The sequence below is a fragment of the Strix aluco genome, chromosome Z, assembly GCF_031877795.1.
Source record: "Strix aluco isolate bStrAlu1 chromosome Z, bStrAlu1.hap1, whole genome shotgun sequence".
NCBI lineage: Eukaryota > Metazoa > Chordata > Aves > Strigiformes > Strigidae > Strix > Strix aluco.
In genome coordinates this window covers 10,346,014-10,366,280 of record NC_133971.1, presented here as the reverse complement: position 1 = coordinate 10,366,280, position 20,267 = coordinate 10,346,014, and the positions used below count along the sequence as shown (strand labels likewise).

The 20,267-nt window shown below is 37.5% G+C and overlaps 1 protein-coding gene across 2 annotated transcripts in view; it reads right to left on the bottom strand.

Moving 5' to 3' along the window:
* Positions 1 to 20,267, bottom strand: part of RAB3C (RAB3C, member RAS oncogene family) — a 137,781-nt gene that overhangs the window by 57,602 nt on the left and 59,912 nt on the right. For both annotated transcript variants that reach the window (XM_074812780.1, XM_074812778.1), the window contains one exon: positions 9,001 to 9,119. In XM_074812780.1, the coding sequence (XP_074668881.1) occupies positions 9,001 to 9,119 (119 nt within the window). The remainder of the gene's footprint in view (positions 1 to 9,000; positions 9,120 to 20,267) is intronic.

Below are 20,267 nucleotides of genomic sequence, written 5' to 3'. Positions count from 1 at the left end.
TAGTCTAATTAATGGATAACAGTTCAACATGGCAGCATTTAGATGTTAATCTGATCATCTGGTTTGCTTTCATCTACCTCAGTGTAACCCTCAGTGACCATATCTGAAGAAGAGCAGGATCTGGTACAGAACAGAAGAATCTCCTTTATTTAACAACCATTCTCTGAAGGGCTAAGTGTCTATATTGCCTCGTCAGCCATGCAATGAAATGTGAAATTTCCAGTCCAGCAAAATGAGCTTATGTTCACACTGTCATCTGTGGACTATTGTTACTACTTATTGATGTTCAGTTCAGTTACTAGCTGAGAGATAGCAGTCTACAAAATAGGTATGTTCTGTTTCTTGCTGTGTGATCATAAAGAGCAATGGGCAGAAACTCAGGAACTAAATGATAATTCTGCCACATAAGCTCCTGGGAATTAGAATTGAAGTATGGGGATAATTAAGCCAGACCTCTCTTCTTGCCAGATGTAGATAGTAGCCAGGCATGATTTGCTAGTTTGTCATGTTTTTCCAAATAAAATATTTTGTTGGTTTCATATCAGATAGGGCTGCCACATTTTTATGACTGAGGAAAAAGGGCCTAGGAAAGGAGAGATGCAGCTTTCCTTAGTATTGCTAGCTCTAACAAGAAGACAAGAAATTGATTCCCAGAACTGCAGCCCCTATCTGTGGGGGTGGGGACAGTAGAGGAGGTGCAGCCACACTCACGATGTAGTTACCAGTGCGCAGCTGGTGCTAACAGAGGCTGCAGTCCATGATGCTGCCAATAAGTCATGCCTAGTTATGGACAACAGCAGTTCTAATCGACTCCATGTGAGATGAATTTTTTTTTTTTTTTTTAAAAAAGGCAGGTAGGTCCAGTGTAAGTCAAGGATGACTTAATCTTGCTGGTGAATTCCTGAAGCATATTACTGCGATTAGCTCCACTAAGTAGCTCTACTCAGCCACCAGTGACTGAGCAAGGTCTGGGTGAGAGATTGCTATCAACGACATCATGACTGCGCTGCCCAATCCCAGATTTGAGAGAGAGAAAAGACATGGAGCACCCTGAGAGAATTCTGTCCGGGCAGTATGTATTCCCCTTCCTTATTAGACTCACCACTGGCAGCACTAATATGGTGTAATGCTGCTGAGGACAGTTGAATGAACACCCTGATACTAGGTCGCTGCCTAGTATCTAAGAAAATGACACATCTACAGTGAAAGAGGTTCAAGGGGGGTGTAGGACCTTCTGCAGAAGTGCTTAGTCCCACAGCAGAATGAATAAAAGGAGCAAGTGTGAGTAAGGGCCAATAGGACCAAGAACCACATATGGATAATTTCAGTTCCACAAGTGTGTTTCTTTCTATGGTTTAAGAACATAAAAGTAGGAAAGAATGAAAAATGTCACAAAAACTTAACAGCTGTCGTTCCTGATTAACTGTTACAATGCATGAATCATTTTTTTGACAGTAAACATACTGAAAACATTTTATGATGGCGTTTGAACTTTTAAATCAAAGGTTTACTATTTTCAAAACAAAAACACTTGGATAAGGATTTGCATACATTTCCATGTGCAATATGCATATTTAAATTCAGGGTTTAGTAGAAAGAAAAAGATAGGAAAATATCTTAATCAAAGCAATGTTTTCCAGGCTACTGGACTGTTTAAGCCTGACATCAGATAAGTTATCAGAAAGAATCTTTAAAAAAGCAGGCATACGGGGTTTTTTTGTAACTGAGAGTTTTCCAGGCAAATCTAAAGCCGTGTATTTGTCAATGTCAGTGATAAGAGAGGGTAATATATTACTTTCTGTCACATCCAAAACTTCAAGCAATAAATAAATAGTTTGGATGACTTTGAATATTTATTTTTGATCTGTCATGAGTGATCTACTGAAAATTACAGAAACCTGCAATCAAAAACATAAACCAATCTATTTGCACAATTTTCCTATCAACGTAGATGCCTTTTTTTTTTATTTTCAGAAGACTCAATTGCAATATATGCTGCTCCTTAAATCTCTAGGGATATGCCCTGCTCTTGAGTTAGAAATACAGGGATACTCTTTTTTTTTCAGATGTGCTGGGAGAAACATTGTGGAAGACTTTGGAGTGGGTCTGTAAAACTGGAAAGAATGTAGGTGGTTTGAGCTAGCACCAGTTTAGCATCTGTGAGACAAAGTTTTATAATAGACTTTTGAGGGAAAAGATGTCATCTCAAAGAGCTAATTTTTCTGTATGCAATTTACTACCCGCAGAATTCTGTACTAAACAATGGATGAAAAACAACAGGAATACAGAGTTTTGTTTAAATATTTTAAAACATATTTGTTGTACCAAGAATAACTTTTTGATAAATGTCTTGATACTATTTTGAGTGGGGAAAAAAAAATTCTTTTTAGAAAAAATATCTAATTTGCCATTAGTCTTAGTTCTTACACAAACAAAAAGTGAAAAGAAAAAGTAAAAATAATTTTAGTGTCATTATGTGCATAACAAAAGTCCATTTCCAATAGCAAATATTAAAAGGGAAAACTTTAAATTTTGTGTAGTTGCAACCACTAACAATATTTCAAATTTTAACATGTGGTTTTGTTTCCTATATTTAAGTCTGTAAAGAATACCAGTCCCCTTTCCCCTTATATTCATCCATTGTCCAGAAGAAAGACTTAGACACAAATGAAAAAACATACCAAACTGCGCTCCTTTTGAAATATTCATCTTTAAATTTCACCCTCTTCTTTTGTGCCATATTAGCATTTCATTCTTTTGTTTTAAATAGGAGAATGACATGAAATTAACCACCAATGTACAACTTCTTGCACCTGCTCAGCTGAAAAGTATAAAAACCAGGGTATCTGCTTAAATCTCTGCCCATATCAAGCCCAAGTTAATACGTTTAATACTGACATGCTCCATCAGAATATTTTTGCAGACAGCTCTAAGCTATATTGCTATGTGAAGGTTGCTCTCAGCTGTATGGCAGACTCTCAGTTTGTGCGTGGATCACCAGTGGACATGATGCAGCTCGTGTCCGGACAGAGCAGTTCTGGACAGAGCTCCTGAGGATGTGCATGGGGAATGGCATACATGGCTTGCACCTGCGTTCTCTGCAGCAGAACTGCACAAATTGTGATCAGTGTCAGGTCATATGTGCATGTAGCAGTGCTGACATTAACTTAATGGGCTTAATTTGCTTTGAGGACTTCTTACATCTGCCCATTAACATGCTAATGTATTTTCCAATTCTAATTTTTCTCTTGATGACAATTCAAAAAATGCCATCATGTCTCTTATTACAAGAGAGACACAATAGAACACAGAAAAACAATTTCTAGTGCACCATAGTTCACTTGAGGTGCTAAAAGGAAAGAAAAAGCTAATAATTTGGAAATAGAAATACAACAATTTTTTCCACAATGTTGTCCAGAATGACAAATAGTACTGGCATATCCAGTAAATCCATTGGCCAAACGCCATGTTGTTGTGAATGCTCATGTTTTTAAAGCCTTAATTCTGAATGTTATCTTGAATTGATAATAGCTCAGTCACTCTTAAAGCTCTGCTTTAAAACAATCTAAAATGATATCTTGAAGAATTTAATTCAAGCTATGTATATTATAGGAAACACCCCCAGATTTCTGGTAATGGCTGTACTCATATTGCACAGCTCAGGATCTACTTTGGTCTTACATGATGGCTACTGTTTCACTTCTATTGTCTTTGCTCAGACCAATTCCTGTGGGAATATAATGGAAGATAGGCAAGGAGGATTGTAAACTTGCTCAAGTGATTTGCAGTTGGGTGTCAAAAAACACATGTATCATACTAACTGTTGTTTAGTTTTGTGTGCTAGGCAGGTAAAACAAAGCAAGCAAAAAAGAGGAAAGACAAGCATCTTTCATGAAAGACCCTCTGAATTTCTGAAGAAGATGTGTAACCGTAATCCTTTCCAACAGGGACATTAACAAATATCCCTTCTATAATTTTTGAGAACTATTTTATTTTTTAAAGAGTGAGGGCAACCAAAGTTTTTCCTAGGATGCTGTCCTCCCTGCTCCTGTAGGCCTCAGCCAAAAATGCAGCAAGAACCAATTCTGAAGACCTTGACAGGCTTATGAAACACAGATTGTCTGAAAACTTCAATAAATAAAAGCCTCTTAAGCTCCTTCAGCCTTGTGTATCTCCTGAGGAAGCACCCCTGAAACTGAGACTTCAGCAATGTGGAATTCTCAGTTTTTGAAATCTTGCATAGGAAGCCCTTCACAGCAGTGCCTTTAGCAGCCACCAGACAATGATAAAGATACATCTGGAGAAACACTTGAAGTTGGGACGATGTTTTCAGGTGCAGAGGAGCAAACTGAAGTGAGTATAGCAACTATACGCAATGTGCTCTCTGCTCTTGTCTAGCCTTTGGACTTTGCAAAGTTTCAAGTCTAGAGATTCAACCTAGAACATAAAACTTTAGGCTTTTAGATCATGGTTTACATTCCTGATGTTTCTGACCTAGCAGGAGACACTGCATTAGAAATAGCCAGAGTATAAATAAATCTTTGACTTTAATTCAGTCATTGTAAATCTAGAAAGGTGGTATTCATAAAAACAGGTTTAACTTCAACTCAGAGGCATTTATTTTCCTGGCACTTCTATAGAACTCAACATACTGAATTGATAGCATTTGCAAAGATAGTACATAGCTTTCACCCTCTCCTTTCTACCATAAGGAACCACTGCCATAAAACTAACACCTTATGTGGACTGAACAACTAAGAGTAAAGGAGGCATAACAACTCATAGTGAAATGTAATGATGGAAAAGGCTAACAAATGTAAATACTACGAGTGGTAGTATAAGAGGAATGAATGCAACCACTGTGACATTATAAGTGAACTAAAACAAATATGCATTGAAGTGGAATGGAGCTGCTCTCAACATTCACTTATTTCCCCTTCAGATTTAATAAGAAGGTTTTTTAAAGAAAATTAGATTCCAATAGGCCAATTACTTGAAACATGTGGATGCTGTTTAAAGAATTCAGCTAAATGGGATGTTTTCGTTATTCCCTGTTTCTAATTTAGACCTCAGCCAGACAGAAAATGATGCCCTACAAGTGGTTCCTATACATAGGAAGCAAAACTGTTCCCAAAATCTGCATTTTTTAGGGTGGCATGATCAACATGCACCAAACTACTGCAAGGTACACACCTTGCACTTGCAGCATTAGCTGCATTTCTGAAGGAAGAAGCCTCCTGGAAAAGGCAGCTTCAAAATCTGGGCATAGCTCCATACGAGATCTGCTGAGTTAAAGTGCGTTTGATTTGCTGTTTCTGCTAGCAGCCAGATTCTCAGCACACATCCGCTCTCCCTGAACAAAAACAGAAACTGTTGGTCTTTATGAACGTCTGAAAATCTGTATCTGTAAAGGAGAATACTGTTCAGTGTTGTGACTACTGGCATTTTCTTCAGAGGAAACACTCAGGGACTGACCAGAAACTAAAGACAAATACTCTTCAATTATTTTATAATTTAGACTAACTGCTGATAAAGTCTATAGATTATACAAAAAACCTCCTAATGGTAAAAAATTGTTAAGGACCTGTTAACTTTGTAGTTAACTGCCTGCTAAGCTAGGCTCATTGAAACAGCATCTGTTGTAGTGTGAAACCATGTAGGGAACACAGCTATTCAGAGAACACAGGTTAGTTGAACATACCCTAGAAGGCAGCAGTTCTGAAGTGACTGAACAATTATTGGACATGAGCATTGGCAGTGTATTCTTAGCATCATCTTCTGGATGAGACTGAAGGCAATAAATCACTGGGTGTACATACAGCAGAACTATCAGAAGTACCAACTCAAGATTTCTCATGCCAAAAGTTTTTGAATCTCAGAAAACATCTCTATTTTGGTTACAACTTTTGTTGTTACTGTCATTTGCAGTCTTTATGTTTTTTTAATTTTAATTAGGGAAGATAAGATATGAATGTTTCCTGAAGTGTCTGTAGTATGGTTGAAATTTATTGGGCCTTCAAGTCACTTAACTAAGCTTTCAGACAAAACCCCTTCTCAGTCTCACAGAGTGGTGGACAAATGCTTGGCTACTATATTGTTGAAGGTGCTAATAGGTTTAGATAAAATTACAGATACTGATTTTTTTTTTTAATGTAAAATGTTAATAGTCAAATTAGATACATAATTTCTCACAGCTGAATAGATTCATACTGACCTAGACATGGCATCTAGAAATATGACTAGTTGTCTGTTGTTATAGAGGAGAATTGTTAGCCAGACTTCAGAATGAAAAAATTGCCTTTCAGTATGAGTACAACCACTTTGAACTAACTGCTTTTAAAGAATCATCCCAACACACATTTTAAACCAAACTCCTTTATCCAAATCTAAAAGGCACATGTAGATTCGTTGTCCTGTCTGCACTGCTGTTTCTAGATCAAGCCTTGAAGCAGATGTGATTTGAGCTTGGATTCGGCCCATTGTGCATGTATATGAAATGGCATCACTGCCTTCAGAGGCATAAAGAAAAGCATTTTAAGCCCCAGAGAGGCTTAAAAGCTCCGGCTCCCTCCCCCCATATCTTTCACAGATGCATAGACACATGTGCATAGCCATGCTTGCTGTTCTGAAGCCTTGGTAGTTAGGACTTTTCTTTAACTTCTCCCACATTCAGAAACAAACAGTAGCTTTGTAATTACTATCAAAATCGGAGCATGGGCTAATCAAAATCAATTATCAGATGTGAGATGGGATGAATAAAACTGAGGAAGAACAGCAGGACAGCAACTGGGCTCATGAAATTAAAAATAACAAGCAAATCTATGTCTTATCCTGACAAGTGAGGCACCCTGCCTCTCTGTCATCCCTTTCATCATGCAGATGACTGCTCAGTAGCTATCGGCACACAGTAATGCAATCCTTCCTGTCCAACAAAAATCTGTACTAGCTGCCAACAGTTTGTACAGCTTCTAGATATAAACGATGGAAAAATCACATTTCACAAACCTATTTAAGAACTCCATAGCTTTTAAATATTTTGTTGTTTCATTTTACAGGGACTTTTTTTTTTTTTTTTTTTTTTTTATTAGTATGAAGTCTAGTTACTTTTTACCAGGAGATAAAGAATGACAACCATACCAGATCTAGGAGTCTGGAAAACAAACAGGTGGGAAAATTAATAAGTACTCATATTTACACTTGCTATAAAGAAACCTTCCTGTCTGAGGAAGCTCGCATGCCATCTGGTTTGTCCAGAGATGGGGCAATGAGATTGTCAGATTACAGCTGTCCTAGACAGCCATTACCACCTAGTTAACCTAGTGCTTGAACAGAATCAGCCCGTGGACAAAGAACAGCAGAGGCAAAGCAAGAAAGTGCTTCAGCTGACAGGCCCAGGAAGCAGTGGTGCTGGCAGACACAACTGCAGGTTCAGCTGAGAGGTTGGGTGTACTCCTTGATTCCCTGTTTTTGCTAAACTTTCATAGCAACATCTATGAATAACACTTTCAGCTACCTCTTGTCAGGTAGGAGATTCTGTTTCATGGTGTTGAACAGAGCAGTACTGACAAATGTGTGACAGCAAGTACTCAGCATGACGCCTCCAGCTGGTACAAAATGGGCAGAACTTCCCTTTGGCGTAACAAGTCACAGTGAGCAAATGTGTCTTCCTCTTTGAGTATGAGAGACTCCTCTCAGATACACTCAGTTGTCCAAAAGCTAGTTGTCTGGTCTATACTAGTCATGTAAGCTTATTGATTCTCTAGTAAATGGAAAGAGATGCTCATAAGAATAATTTGTTGTAGAGTCGTGCAGATAACTGATGGAGAAGAGAAGGCGGGACACACTCTGGAGTTGCCCCTATCCCCTGGAAGACTGCCAGTGACTACATACATAGCTCTTATACAGGTAAAGTTAGGCAACCCAAGACCCCATTTGTTGTGGAGCAGAATCAAACTAAGGTTCTCAGTTGTTTACAGAGTGGTGAATGGTCAGGCTCAGCATACACAGACCAAGAAAAACTTCAGCTGTAGAGAGGGAATGTGCTCCATGGGTTCAGTGGCTCTGAGACTGGGCAACAATTCCCGTTAGAAACAGGTATCACAGCATTACTGCCTTTTACTTTAAGAGTGAAACGTGTTTCTGACCTTGCCTGTCCTAAGTACACAGTAGTGCATATCTTAAAATAAATTTTAAAAATGCCAAAGAAACATAGTGAATAAATGACACAAACTCAGAACAAAATCCTCTCTCAATCACAGTTCTCCTATGGCAACAGCATGCAACAGAGCCTGTGGAGCACACATGACATGCTATTCATATCACTCAGAGCACTTCTAGGAGGCTCTCAGATATTAAAACAGCTTGTAAAGGAAGAGATCACTGAGATTAACTCCACCTTTCCTTTTGAGTCATCTTTACTTAAAAAAGCCTTGCATTGTTTGGATCCTGACTGACCCATGTCTGATTAAAATGACACAGTTTTATGGAGACATCTTGACATTCACATAATACAAGGTAATATAAGTACCAGCCATATTTGGTTCTGCTATTCTGATGAAGTTTGCTCATCGTTTTTACACCAGAGGCACAAGACCAACAGCATAATGTATAACCAGCTATGGTTAAAAGCAACATGATGAAAAATTAAATTAAAAGACAACCCCCGCACATGTTATCTCATTTTTTTCCATGAAATATTGAAACACTTTCTGGTATCTTAGCAGTTACTCTTCACACTAGCACGTTGCTGGTTTTAGTAGTATCAATAATACACATTAACCAAAATCACAGAAAATACAATGTTTACAGTGAATTACACGCAACACATTTAAAGGTATTCATTGTCTTTCCAGAAAAAAACCCCAGCATATATTTGGGCATAGGAATTCTTGAGCACTGTATTTGGAAATAAGTTTTCCAAAATAATTCACACTGTCACAGCAGGTGAGTGATATCAAATATCGTCTGTGCTATTTATTATGAATTCCAAGTTTTACTTACCAGTCCTGCACAGCATTGAAAGATTCTTCATTTGTGATGTCATACATTAAAATGAAGCCCATTGCACCCCGGTAGTAAGCCGTGGTAATTGTTCTGTATCTCTCCTGACCTGCCGTGTCCTGAAACAATACCAAACAAAATTTTTACATGTTGCAAATAAATTGACAAATTATAATTTTCTCTTTTAATAGAAAGAAAACTCTGACAACAGTTATTGTACAACTCTGCAATCCTACTCATAAAACTAATCAAGGGGGAGAAAACTGAGAATAACAGGAAGAAAGAGAATTCTGCATTGGATCATAATAGGAGGGACACATCCATTCTGTCATAAGGTGAGAGTGGATAGAGGCAGAAAGGCATGGCCCTCTGTCAGGTCATATATCCTGAGTCATTCGCTGATTCACGTCATTCAACCTGAGAATTGGGTAAGAACCTTGTCTCCTGCTCCTGCCTTGTACCTTTCTAGTTTGACAGAGGGCACAGGTAACATCTCATGCCCTGGAAAAAATGCTGGGACAAAATAGCATCCTTAAGATCTTAACTATAAGATCCAGATGGTTCCTGAAGTCTGGAAACATCCTGGCCAAAAAGGCAATGTTTAATCATTCTGTTCTTGCGATTTTAAGCCATTTGTGCCCATGTGAACTTTAGTACCAATACAGATCTGTGCTGACAAAATAAAAGCTGGAGGTCAGTACTCTTAAAATAAGGATGATATCTGACACACACACAAAAAAGTTCACTAGCAGTCCCTTACCTCAAACCTGTTTTCTTCTTCATTCTCTGTATCTCATTCGATTGACTTTAAAGTAAGTCTTCCTTTCTCCTACTGCTTCCTTTACTTTTTTCCATTAAAAAAATTTCAGGGCAGCAACTACCTGTTACTACATTTATGTCCAATGTCTAGCATAACCACACATGTCTGTACTAAGATTGTGAGAAAACAGCAATAACTAACATACAGGAAATGCATAACTATTTCCTGTTCCAGCAAACCAATTTAATATTTTTACACCATAAACATTAAAAGCTTTAGATTAAATGTATGTAACATTTCAGTGCAATGCTGTAACTGTGTAACAGATCATCTGTGCATATTCAGTTTTAACAAAACTTTGAAACTGCATTTCATTATTTCAGATTTTTGAGTAGGTAAGAAATAGCTTGCTTTACAATTCAGACAAATTTATTTGATTTGTCTTCCTATAGAGAGAGAATAACAACAAGTGATAAACAATGTTTTATTGGGTGTGTTTTCTGAAATGATTCCTGGGCTAGTAGTACTGCCTTGTGAACATGAGAAAAGTAGATTAAGTGGGCTCCTTCTTTACACATATATCATTCATCTCATAAACTAATAAAGTAGAAAGAAGATTTGACATACATCAGAAAGCATTTATAGAATAAGAAACATAACCAAGACAGCTAGTGAAACCAAACAAGGTCTTAGGTAAAATATATGGATTCTGTTCATTCTGGATTACAGCCGCTACTGCTTTGATGTAGTTTCAGTGATCCGAGATGGAAAGCTAATGTAGAAGTTAGACTCTAACAGGTCTCACAGGAGGTTACGCTATGTCTTTGTGGGAAAGGCCAGACAGACCTAAACTTTTTCTGCTTATACTCTAACCTGGCTAAGCCGATACCAACTGTGGTCTGGAGGCTGGATAGCTGCGTTAACAGCACTGCTCCCAAATTTTCTGGTGGTATTACTGAATAATAAGGTATTAAGACTCTTGCACTAAACCTGTGCATATTCTAATACTCAGAAGTCAGTTTTTTCTCAGTAGGTCATGGTCTGTCAATAAGACAAAAGTAGCATTGAAATGTTGGGTAAAATAATTTATTAACAGAAGAAATATCACATGTCATTATTTAAAACCATTTCTTTCTATTTCTTTTATGGAATAAGGTTTACTCTCCCATGTTTTGCTGGCTTCATTTATTTGATTTGATATTAGAGAAAAGAGCTGGGAGGGACAGAAGGAAAATATGGCCTATAGCAAGCACACAGCCTTTCTGTACAGAAGAGATATGATTTTCAAACAGGTTTTGTCAGTGTCTATCTGATTGTTTGTCAATCAGAGACACTTATGGTTGAAAATATGATGGTATGACAAGCAGGAGTCCACTGCTACTGAAGCAAATCTTAGTTTGCTGTGGGTGATTTCCACTGAAGTCTGTCTGCAGATAAGAGTGAAGCCCTAGCAATAAAGGTGTAAGTTAGTGAGGCCTCCTATCCAAGACACCAACTCTCTTCTGCACAGTGTTAAAGGTAACCAGTGCGGGTTTAGGCACTCTAGATTACAGAGAATAAAAAATGAGTGTAAAGGAAGACAAATCAAGATAAAAGTTCTTAAATAATTTTACACAATTGGAAATGAAGCTGCAGATGAAGACCCAAACACTGACTGACTTGGGGATAGGAGATGACCTTCTGGATGTAGGCATTTGATTTGGGTCAGTCTGGGAAGGAACCAGGTATTTGGGGTTGTTCTCAATACAGGCATCTAATATGTGCCTGTAGTTAATGCTATGTTAATGTGATAAAAAAGGAAGACTTTTTAAAGTGATATTTCAGTTATGGCATAGATGGATGACCGTGAATAAAGTGGAGTTTATTAGTTTCAGACATTGATAATCACATTCCTGTTGGTATTATTTTTTATTCACTTGTTGTCAGGAAGAAACTAAAATTTTAACTGGCCTAAATTATGCAGTAGAGTGTATTGGCCTAAATTATGCAGTAGAGTGTTTATGATCATGTAAGAACCCAAATATCAGTAATCAATGTCAAAACTTCTATGTTCCACACATTCATAAGCATTTCCTTTGTATTCTGACTAGAATATATTCATAAATGCTCTAAAGACAGCTCCTTTTGTAGGACTGTTAAGTAACTCAAATACCATTTGTCAGGAGGAATAGCTCATTAGAAACATCAAATACTTTAATATTAAGTATTATAATTAATACTTAATTAATACTTATTTAATATTAAGTATTACAATTATTTATATATATGAAACATAATGCAACATTGTAAGTGGCCTTTCTCCCTGTTTATTAGCATTTATTTTTTTGGAAGAAGTGCACAGAAAATAACTAATTTCCATATTTAATCATATTTATATCTGTAAATCTGTATGATTTCATCCTCAGGTACTGTTTTTTACTTGTACTTGAAGAAAACCTTTTCCAGTTCAGCTATGGTTACTGGCTACTGCTATGTTATCTTAAGCTTTTTTTGCAAGACCATGGAATTAACCTGAAGACCATCTTTTTAGGTTTAAATTCTGAAACATCTGTAGTTTGCACTGACATTTATTTCAAAGCAAACTAAATAAAATAAGCCTGAGGAAGAATAAATTTGACCTATTATTGACTGGCACTTTAACCAAGGTAGTTGATTACCATCTTTGACAGGCAGAGAACAAGACACGTAGATCATCTTGGGGGCCTTTTCATTCATGTAGGTAATGTCTGGTAATGACAACTGACTGTTCATTAAAGAAGTAGAGTGGAAAAGCAGAAGGGAATGAATGACAGTGAGGGAATTCTTTATGAAAAGTTCCATGCACAGAAGACAGAAAGAGGTATTTTACCAATCTTAGTCAAGACAATACCAAAAGAGTCTCAGCACCTGTAAGAAATATTTTCAAGTATTATATTCACTTTCATAAATTCTTGTTTTAATAAACTTCCCACAATTCCATTAGCTTCTGGTTAGCCGATCCCATCTTAGCAAATCTTCCTAAATAGGCAGCAGATTTTAGATTTTAAATCACAGAATGATAAAGTTTAGTGGACATAGTACTTTAGAAATTACCCACTTTCTAAGCATTGCATACAGCATGCTGGCTAATAGCCCATGGTCCTCAGACTTTCACAGTTTGGTCTTGTGTGCTCTGATGTCTCTAATATGTTTTGCTGGATTTTTTTTCTTAATTAATTTTTTCACCTATAATTGAAAATTGATTTCGTAAACATTTTTATGCTCCAGATCCTATTACATATAATTTCATGTTACAAAAATTCATTGTTTTTTGCCAGAAATTCAATAAAGGACCAGTAAAGCTTCTCCATCAGTAAAGATCTTGCATAGGTCATGTGTATCTATAGGCAGTGAAAGAGGAATGGTAGAGGTGTAGACTGAGTGCAAAATATCTGTTTCTGGTTCAGGGTGAAGATAGCCTGGTATGTATTTGGCCAACTCTCCTTTACCATATAGGTATTAAATAGTATGGAGATAGATAATTCTAGATTACCTTGGATGTTCATTTAAATTAAAACTGTGAATTTGACAGTACGATAAAGCTTAAAGTGAAGATTTGTTTAGTTATTTTTACAGTAAGCACATGAACCAGGTTTTGTCCTGTGCTTCTCCCTTGAAATAACTCTTTAATAATGTTATGGGAAATTTACTACAGATTCTCATTATTACTGTCTAACTGACATACCACTGAAGGCCTTAGTGTATGGGGAATGCACCAGCTGCTGACAACAATGCTCCCAGAGGAATGGAGAGAGATGACATAATAGCCATCTATGCGAGTAGAAACACTTCAGAATAGCAAGATAGCTGACTTAGGAAGAACCTGTACTTCACATGAAGTTAATAGATTGTGGGGCTGGAAAGTCTCAAAATATAAAACAGAGAAACCAAGGTTCTGATAGTAATCTTGAAAATAATAACTATTCAGGCTTGCAAATTAGTTATCTGAGCTAACTTAGGAGAAGTAAATCCCCCTTACTGTCAAGTCCTGCTAAGCAAGACTTCATGCAGAATGTGCCATACCAGCTTAGACTATACCAATGTTTTTGAGCAATATGTTAAATCAGGCCCTTGAATTAATTTGCTGAGTTTATGTTCTCCATATTGCCCTTGCATAGCACTGCACCACTGACAGGAACAATACTTCATGTAAATAACTTCCAAATGGAGTTGCGCATTATTAATGCAGACAGTTTTAAAGGTGAAAGCAAACAGCATTTGGCAGCAAGAACTTCTAAAGAGCCTGACATGAAGGAATTCAGTGTGCAAAACACAAACTTACTTTGTAGCACTCTTGAGTGACTCCATGCCTCTGCATTTCTGTCCTGTATGCTAAACACACAAATATCTTTTTAGATCCATGTCCTTACATTATGAGTTTTACTTATATAACAATACAGCTTGTGTTATGTGCCAAAAAACTGGCAGCAGTAGAGGAGGATTTCTTGGACGGTGTTTGTATCTCTGCTGCACATCCGCAACATTTGAAGATAAGGAAACCAGAAAGATAAAATCAGAAATGTGAACTGGGTGAATTCTCACTCTGCAGGTCAAAATTTTCTGTTAAGATAAACAAAATTGGCACAGCATTCAAGAACTGCTGCTCCTTTATTATAAGTTTCATGTTTCTTTCCTACTGTTGCTTCCCAAAGGTTATTTATATACTCCACAAAGAGACTCTGTATTTCTCTAATTTGTCCTATTCATACATAAAAGGACTTGAGGCAATAAGTGAATAAAAATATAAACTGGCTCTTTTCAGAGCAGCACAAAAGATGTCTCTGATCTTTCCTTAGGGATCTCTGGAGTCTCAGGGAAGAAAGGTTAAAAAGAAAATTATGACAAATGAAAAAGAAACAGTAAGAGAGCTGTTCAGGGAGGGGCAAGTGACAACCTCTACAAAAATCTTCTTGAAATTGGGGGTGGACAGGAGTAAATCCACCTGAAGCCTCCTGCTAACCACCCAGGAAGAGCAGCTGTGAGTCTATACCAGAAGCAACTGGGCAGGCACAAGAAAGAGAACAAGGAGAAAAGCTGCTGGAGCAGGAGTAGCCAACTATACCAGGAGCACCCTTTCTCAACAAACAGCACTTCGACCACAAAGTGTTAGGCACACAGAAACACAGACATATGAACATTTACAACTAGGAATGGAAAACACAGTTCAAAACTGTTTCTTTAGCTAATGTAAGGACAAAAGATCCAACACTGCATATTGCCAACTCAGTCTTTGTTTATGTACCTATCTCCTGTCAGCAGCTCTTTCCAGACTTCTCATGGCTTTGGTTTCCCTGGAATTTTGTCTTTTATATACATACATGTGTGTGTATATACATGTGTGTGCATGTGTGCATGTGTGCATGTGTTTGCAGAAATATATATATACATGTATATCGAAAAACATCTAGACAGCTACTCAGATTGTCAGTACACATCTGCTAGATCTATAGGCTAGTCCTTATGCCTCACACCAAAATCAGAGGTGACCATTCATTCATTGTATGGGAGGGATGCTGGAGCATTGCAGGGCCAGCTGGAAATAGTTGGGGCCAGAGTGGTGGGGAGAGACATTACTGCAAATGCAGCTAGTTAAAAAAAAAGGGGGTTGGGAGGGCTGTCCTGGCAAGCAGAAGGTGGGGCAGAGCTTGCACGAGAGAGAAAGTCCAAGCTGGGGTTGTAGAATTACTTTACTGCCAGATTTGCTTTCTTTCACTCCATCCATGTAGCTGGTGACTGCCTGAAGTTAATTTCCTTTTAAATTTTATGTTTTTCTCCTTTCCTGTCTTTCTTCTCTCTCCTCCTTTATTTTTAAGACTCACATAAAATGTTCATTCTCTGCAGTTCAGCTACTATGCCTTCCTAAAGCACAGAGTTTAGGAAAGCCATGGTATTGCTGCCTCCTTCCTAGCCCAGCATAGCTTGAACTCAGTTGTCATTGGTTCTGGACACAAGTTTTGAGCCCCGCTGTCATTTCAGTGTATTCTTCCCTCTTTCCCTGCCACAAGCTGCAGCTTTCTTCTTGTCCTGTCTTCACTTTGGTTGTGGCCTGTCCTGCTCTGTTGGAGGTGAGGATCAGTTCCTCTTGTCCTTCTTCCTCATCTTTGGACATACTTTATAAAGTATCTGTCAGATCACTAGGACCTGGCATTCTCTTAAAAAGTGAAACAGATTAATTAAAGTACCACTTTATATCTTAACCAAGCTTTATGTTAGGTTTAAGAATAATTTCTCTTTCTGGAAGGCTCGGGTTTTGCTTTCAAGATCTGGCACTGAATTCTAGCAAAGCTTGAGAGGATCAGAACAACCTGCTTTTGAGTAAAAGGGACACACAGAAATATTAGAGCTATAATAACATTACAAGGAATGTTATAAACCTGACACTCAAATACACTATGGACGATCTTCAGACTTGCCAGAAAGTCTCCTTAAGCTCCAGGAGCATACTTGGTAATTTAGACACCAAACAAACAGTGGTCATCATACTTACAATGGGACGAGGACAGGTTGCAACAGAGTCAATCCTAGTGCTGTGAGACCTATGTCTAGTAGGAAAAGAAGAAGCAGAGCTGTTTCATCCATAGATGAAGCAGGCACTAAACAGTCCTTCAGTCCTTATCTCACTTGGCTTTGGTGACTGCTAAATGTATTTGCAACTTGCTAGTGTTTCAAACTTGCTTTTCCATCCACAAAGCACTTGGTAGTCTAAAAATAGGTATGTTCTTGCCCTATGATAAATGGGGGGCTTTTTTTTGTTTCTTGGGCTTTTGGGGAGGGGGGGGGGAAGGGGTGGGTTTTTTTTGTTTTGTTTTGTTGCATTTTGGAGGTTTGGGTTTGTTGTGGTTTTTGGGTGTTTGTTTTTTTTTTTTTTACAGCTGTACTAAAGCTTTTACATCTTTGTCTGATCATCCACCACTTTTGAAAGTCATTTGCCTTTCATTTAGCAGAGATCGGAAAAAACACTGAGCTATAATGTTAAGTCAGAGACTTAGAGTCAAACTGACTATTATCACATAAACAGAGAACAACACTGAAGTATATCGGAATGCCAGAGTACCTTTTCTTCCCATTTTTGTACTTTGATTATATACATATAAATTTTTGGATTAACTACTTCTCTCTAGAACTTGTTATTCATAAAATAAGAATAATATGGTTTTAGCTTTCTCTCTCCCTTCTCATTCTGTCCTGTTCTGTGTCTTAAAGACAGATTTTTCTATTAATATTGATTACTCATAGTTAATTAACTTGCCCTTATTATTCAGGATGAGGTGGGATCCATGCATAAAGAAAAGTTTCACCAGGCATTTTGATAATAGCTCTATGTTAGTGGCTCATTGCACTAAACCAATGTGCGTAATAGTATCATCATGTTACAATATTATGCAAATCCTTGTCTACTGATTAGCTAATTACCTTTTAGCTATTGACAGCTATGAACATAATTCTTTCTTCATGACAGCACCGAGTTTAGCACATTTTTGCTCTGGGACTTTTTTAGAAGTACAGTTTTGTAACTCTCCGAATCTGAGAAAAAAATGAATTAGTGGTACAAAGGACCTTTTAAAGCCATAAACCAAGCAGTCTTGCCAGAAACTCTCCATCTCTGCTTTTCCTTGTGATAAAGCCCTGTGTTTAAATCTGCAGTGAAGTTTCTCTCATTTGGAACAAATTACAGGAATGTTCCTATTAAATATTATTAACCTTCTAAACCTTCACAGGAGTAAAATAATGCATTTCTGTCCAGAATATTAAGTTTACAAAACACATTTAAAGGCTCATTAGAATTACTATCAACTTATGCTTTTTACATAAAAATGTTTAAATCTCAGTTATCTATAAAAAGGAAAAGAGACAATCTGCAACACAGAACAAGACACATTTTACCTAATTTAAGCAAGAAACTATAATTGCAACATTTCTAGAAGAGTTCAGCCATGGCTGAAGTTCAGTCCCACTCAGAACTTCCATGAGGGCCATTAAAAGGCACAGCTTAGTGCTTTAGAAAACCTGCAGAATAAAGGTACTGAACTACAGTGTGGTTCTGTGTTAAAACAGCTTCCTCCTTCCTTGGCAACATAATGCTGCTTTAGAGCTGTCTGGAAGATTCCTTGTGCAGTAATCTGTAGGTAACTTCCGTATCCTCTTTCTATGACTGTGGCATACATTGTCTTCTGGAGCAGATATCAAAGATACCTGAAGAAATTCTGGTAGCTCTTTGTATATCATACCTCAGGCAGGTAGTTTAAGATTCTAAGGCTTACCTGAAAAAGCACCTGATGGTTTCTGGAGAACTTCACCAGTGATGTATCAAAGGTGCAAAATGCCACCATCTTTTCTCCACTAGCAATGCAGCCCCTTCATGCCTCTCAGGGAGCTGTTTCTTACCCTGACACAGAACCATTGAGAGCTGTGTTTGCAGGACAGTCTCCATCAAACTCTCCTTTCTTCCACTTTTAACTCCTTTGCCCTTCAGCAGTCTGTTATCACCAAACACTCAATTAATATGTGACTGTGGGTGAGATCTTTGAATTCCCCATCATTTTAGCTTTTGTTTTTCTTGGGTCTGATCATAGTGACTAGTAATTTAGGTTTGCAATGATGGGTATTATACAGTACGGTTAGAATCATTAAAGAACATAATGTTCTAGGTCAGTTCTTCTGTCATCTTCAACATATTCAGGTGGACCTGTCCAAAATGTTTCTGTGTTACAGGGCAAGACGGAGAAAGGATAGGTGATACAGGACAGATTATGTCAGCTGTCAGGGGCTGGAAGTTTTTTTTACAGCATGGGAGGCCACTGCTGCATCCAGACAGCTTGTGACACAGAGGTGATTCATGAAGACCAAGAATCTGACTCTAAGACTTTTAGACTTTGATTAACTTCTCTAGTTCTTTCAAAGTTGATCTTTAATTAACAATGCTCACAAGATCCCAGAAAATCTATTTTTCTGACTTTTAATTATTTTAGTTTCCCTGTGGAGAAATTAAGAGGACATATCCTTTTATACAAAAAGTTAACTTTGTCATCAATATGCTGCTAGAATTATCTACACCTAGACAGGATTTGTCTATTACTTTGGGGAATCTTTAAATTGTATCGAAAAGAAAATGAAGTCTCATCAAAACCAGATGTAATTCTTAGATGCACCATAAGCATTGCTAGAATCTCCACAAAGGAAAGAAATGTTAAGGATGCCAAATAGAACAACAATATAATCTACTATATGATTTGGGGTGGTATTTCGTCTTGAAAATATATTATTTAAACTAAAGGCCTCTGTGTTCTCTTGCTTGTAGTAAATACGTCTGCACTACAGTTGCACATTGAAAGGTTATACATAGGATACTTCTCTAATATCCTGGTATTTGATGAGAGAAATGTAATTTAAGAGAGCACAGGTTATTCTGACAAGGAAATATTTATTTACCCTGAAAACATCTCAGCAGCTGACATAGTTCAATGCACATCAACCTATCACGACCTTTACGTTGTTCTTGTTTAAGACTGTAAATTATTAAAGAGCGAGTTGTAAAAGGAAGTTAAATATGTCAGGTGTGATTAATCTATGATTCTTACATTATTTCCAGGACAGTGCCCTTATCCTTTCATTCTCTTCTTGGGGAGTTCTGGCATAAAGTGGCACAATTAATTAGATTAAACAGCTAAATTGCTGTTTAATTTGGCCCCTGGTCTCTCCTTTTTTAGCTCGGACTGGTTGAGAGCTATATGTTTAGCATATGTACAGTCATATTTAGCAATTCTAATGACTTCTTTTTAACTTTAAACTCAAACTTTTGGGAAAAATGCAGTTTCACCAGAAAGCATAATTCCTAGACCTGTTAGATAGAATATAGTAGTTCAGTTGGGAGGGACCTACAATGATCATCTAGTCCAACTGTTTGACCACTTCAGGGCTGACCAAAAGCTAAAGCATGTCATTAAGGGCATTGTCCAAATGTCCCTTAAACACTGACATAGACATTGGACATTGAGTACCTCTCTAGGAAGCCCGTTCTGGTGTTTGATCACCCTCTTGGTAAAGAAATGTTTCTTAATGTCCAGTCTAAAGCTCTCCTGGCACAGCTTTGAACCATTCCCATGTGTCCAGTCACTGGATAGCAGGGAGAAGAGATCAGCACCTCTCTCTCCCTCTTCCCTCCTCAGGAAGCTGCAGAGAGCAACGAGGTCACCCTTCAGCCTCCTTCTCTCCAAACTAGACAAGACCAAAGTCCTGAGCTGCTCCTCATAGGACATACCTTCCAGCCCCTTCACCAGCTTTGTTGCCCTCCTCTATATATATTCAAGTACCTTAACATCCTTTAAAAATTAATATATTTATTCATAAATAATAATTATTATATAAAATTAGATACACACATAAAAATACAGTATAAATAAAACTATAAGATTAATATTTATTGGTTTACTTTAATAATGAGAAATTCAGTCTCTTTACATATGGCAGCTATTTTGGAGTCCTGGCCACT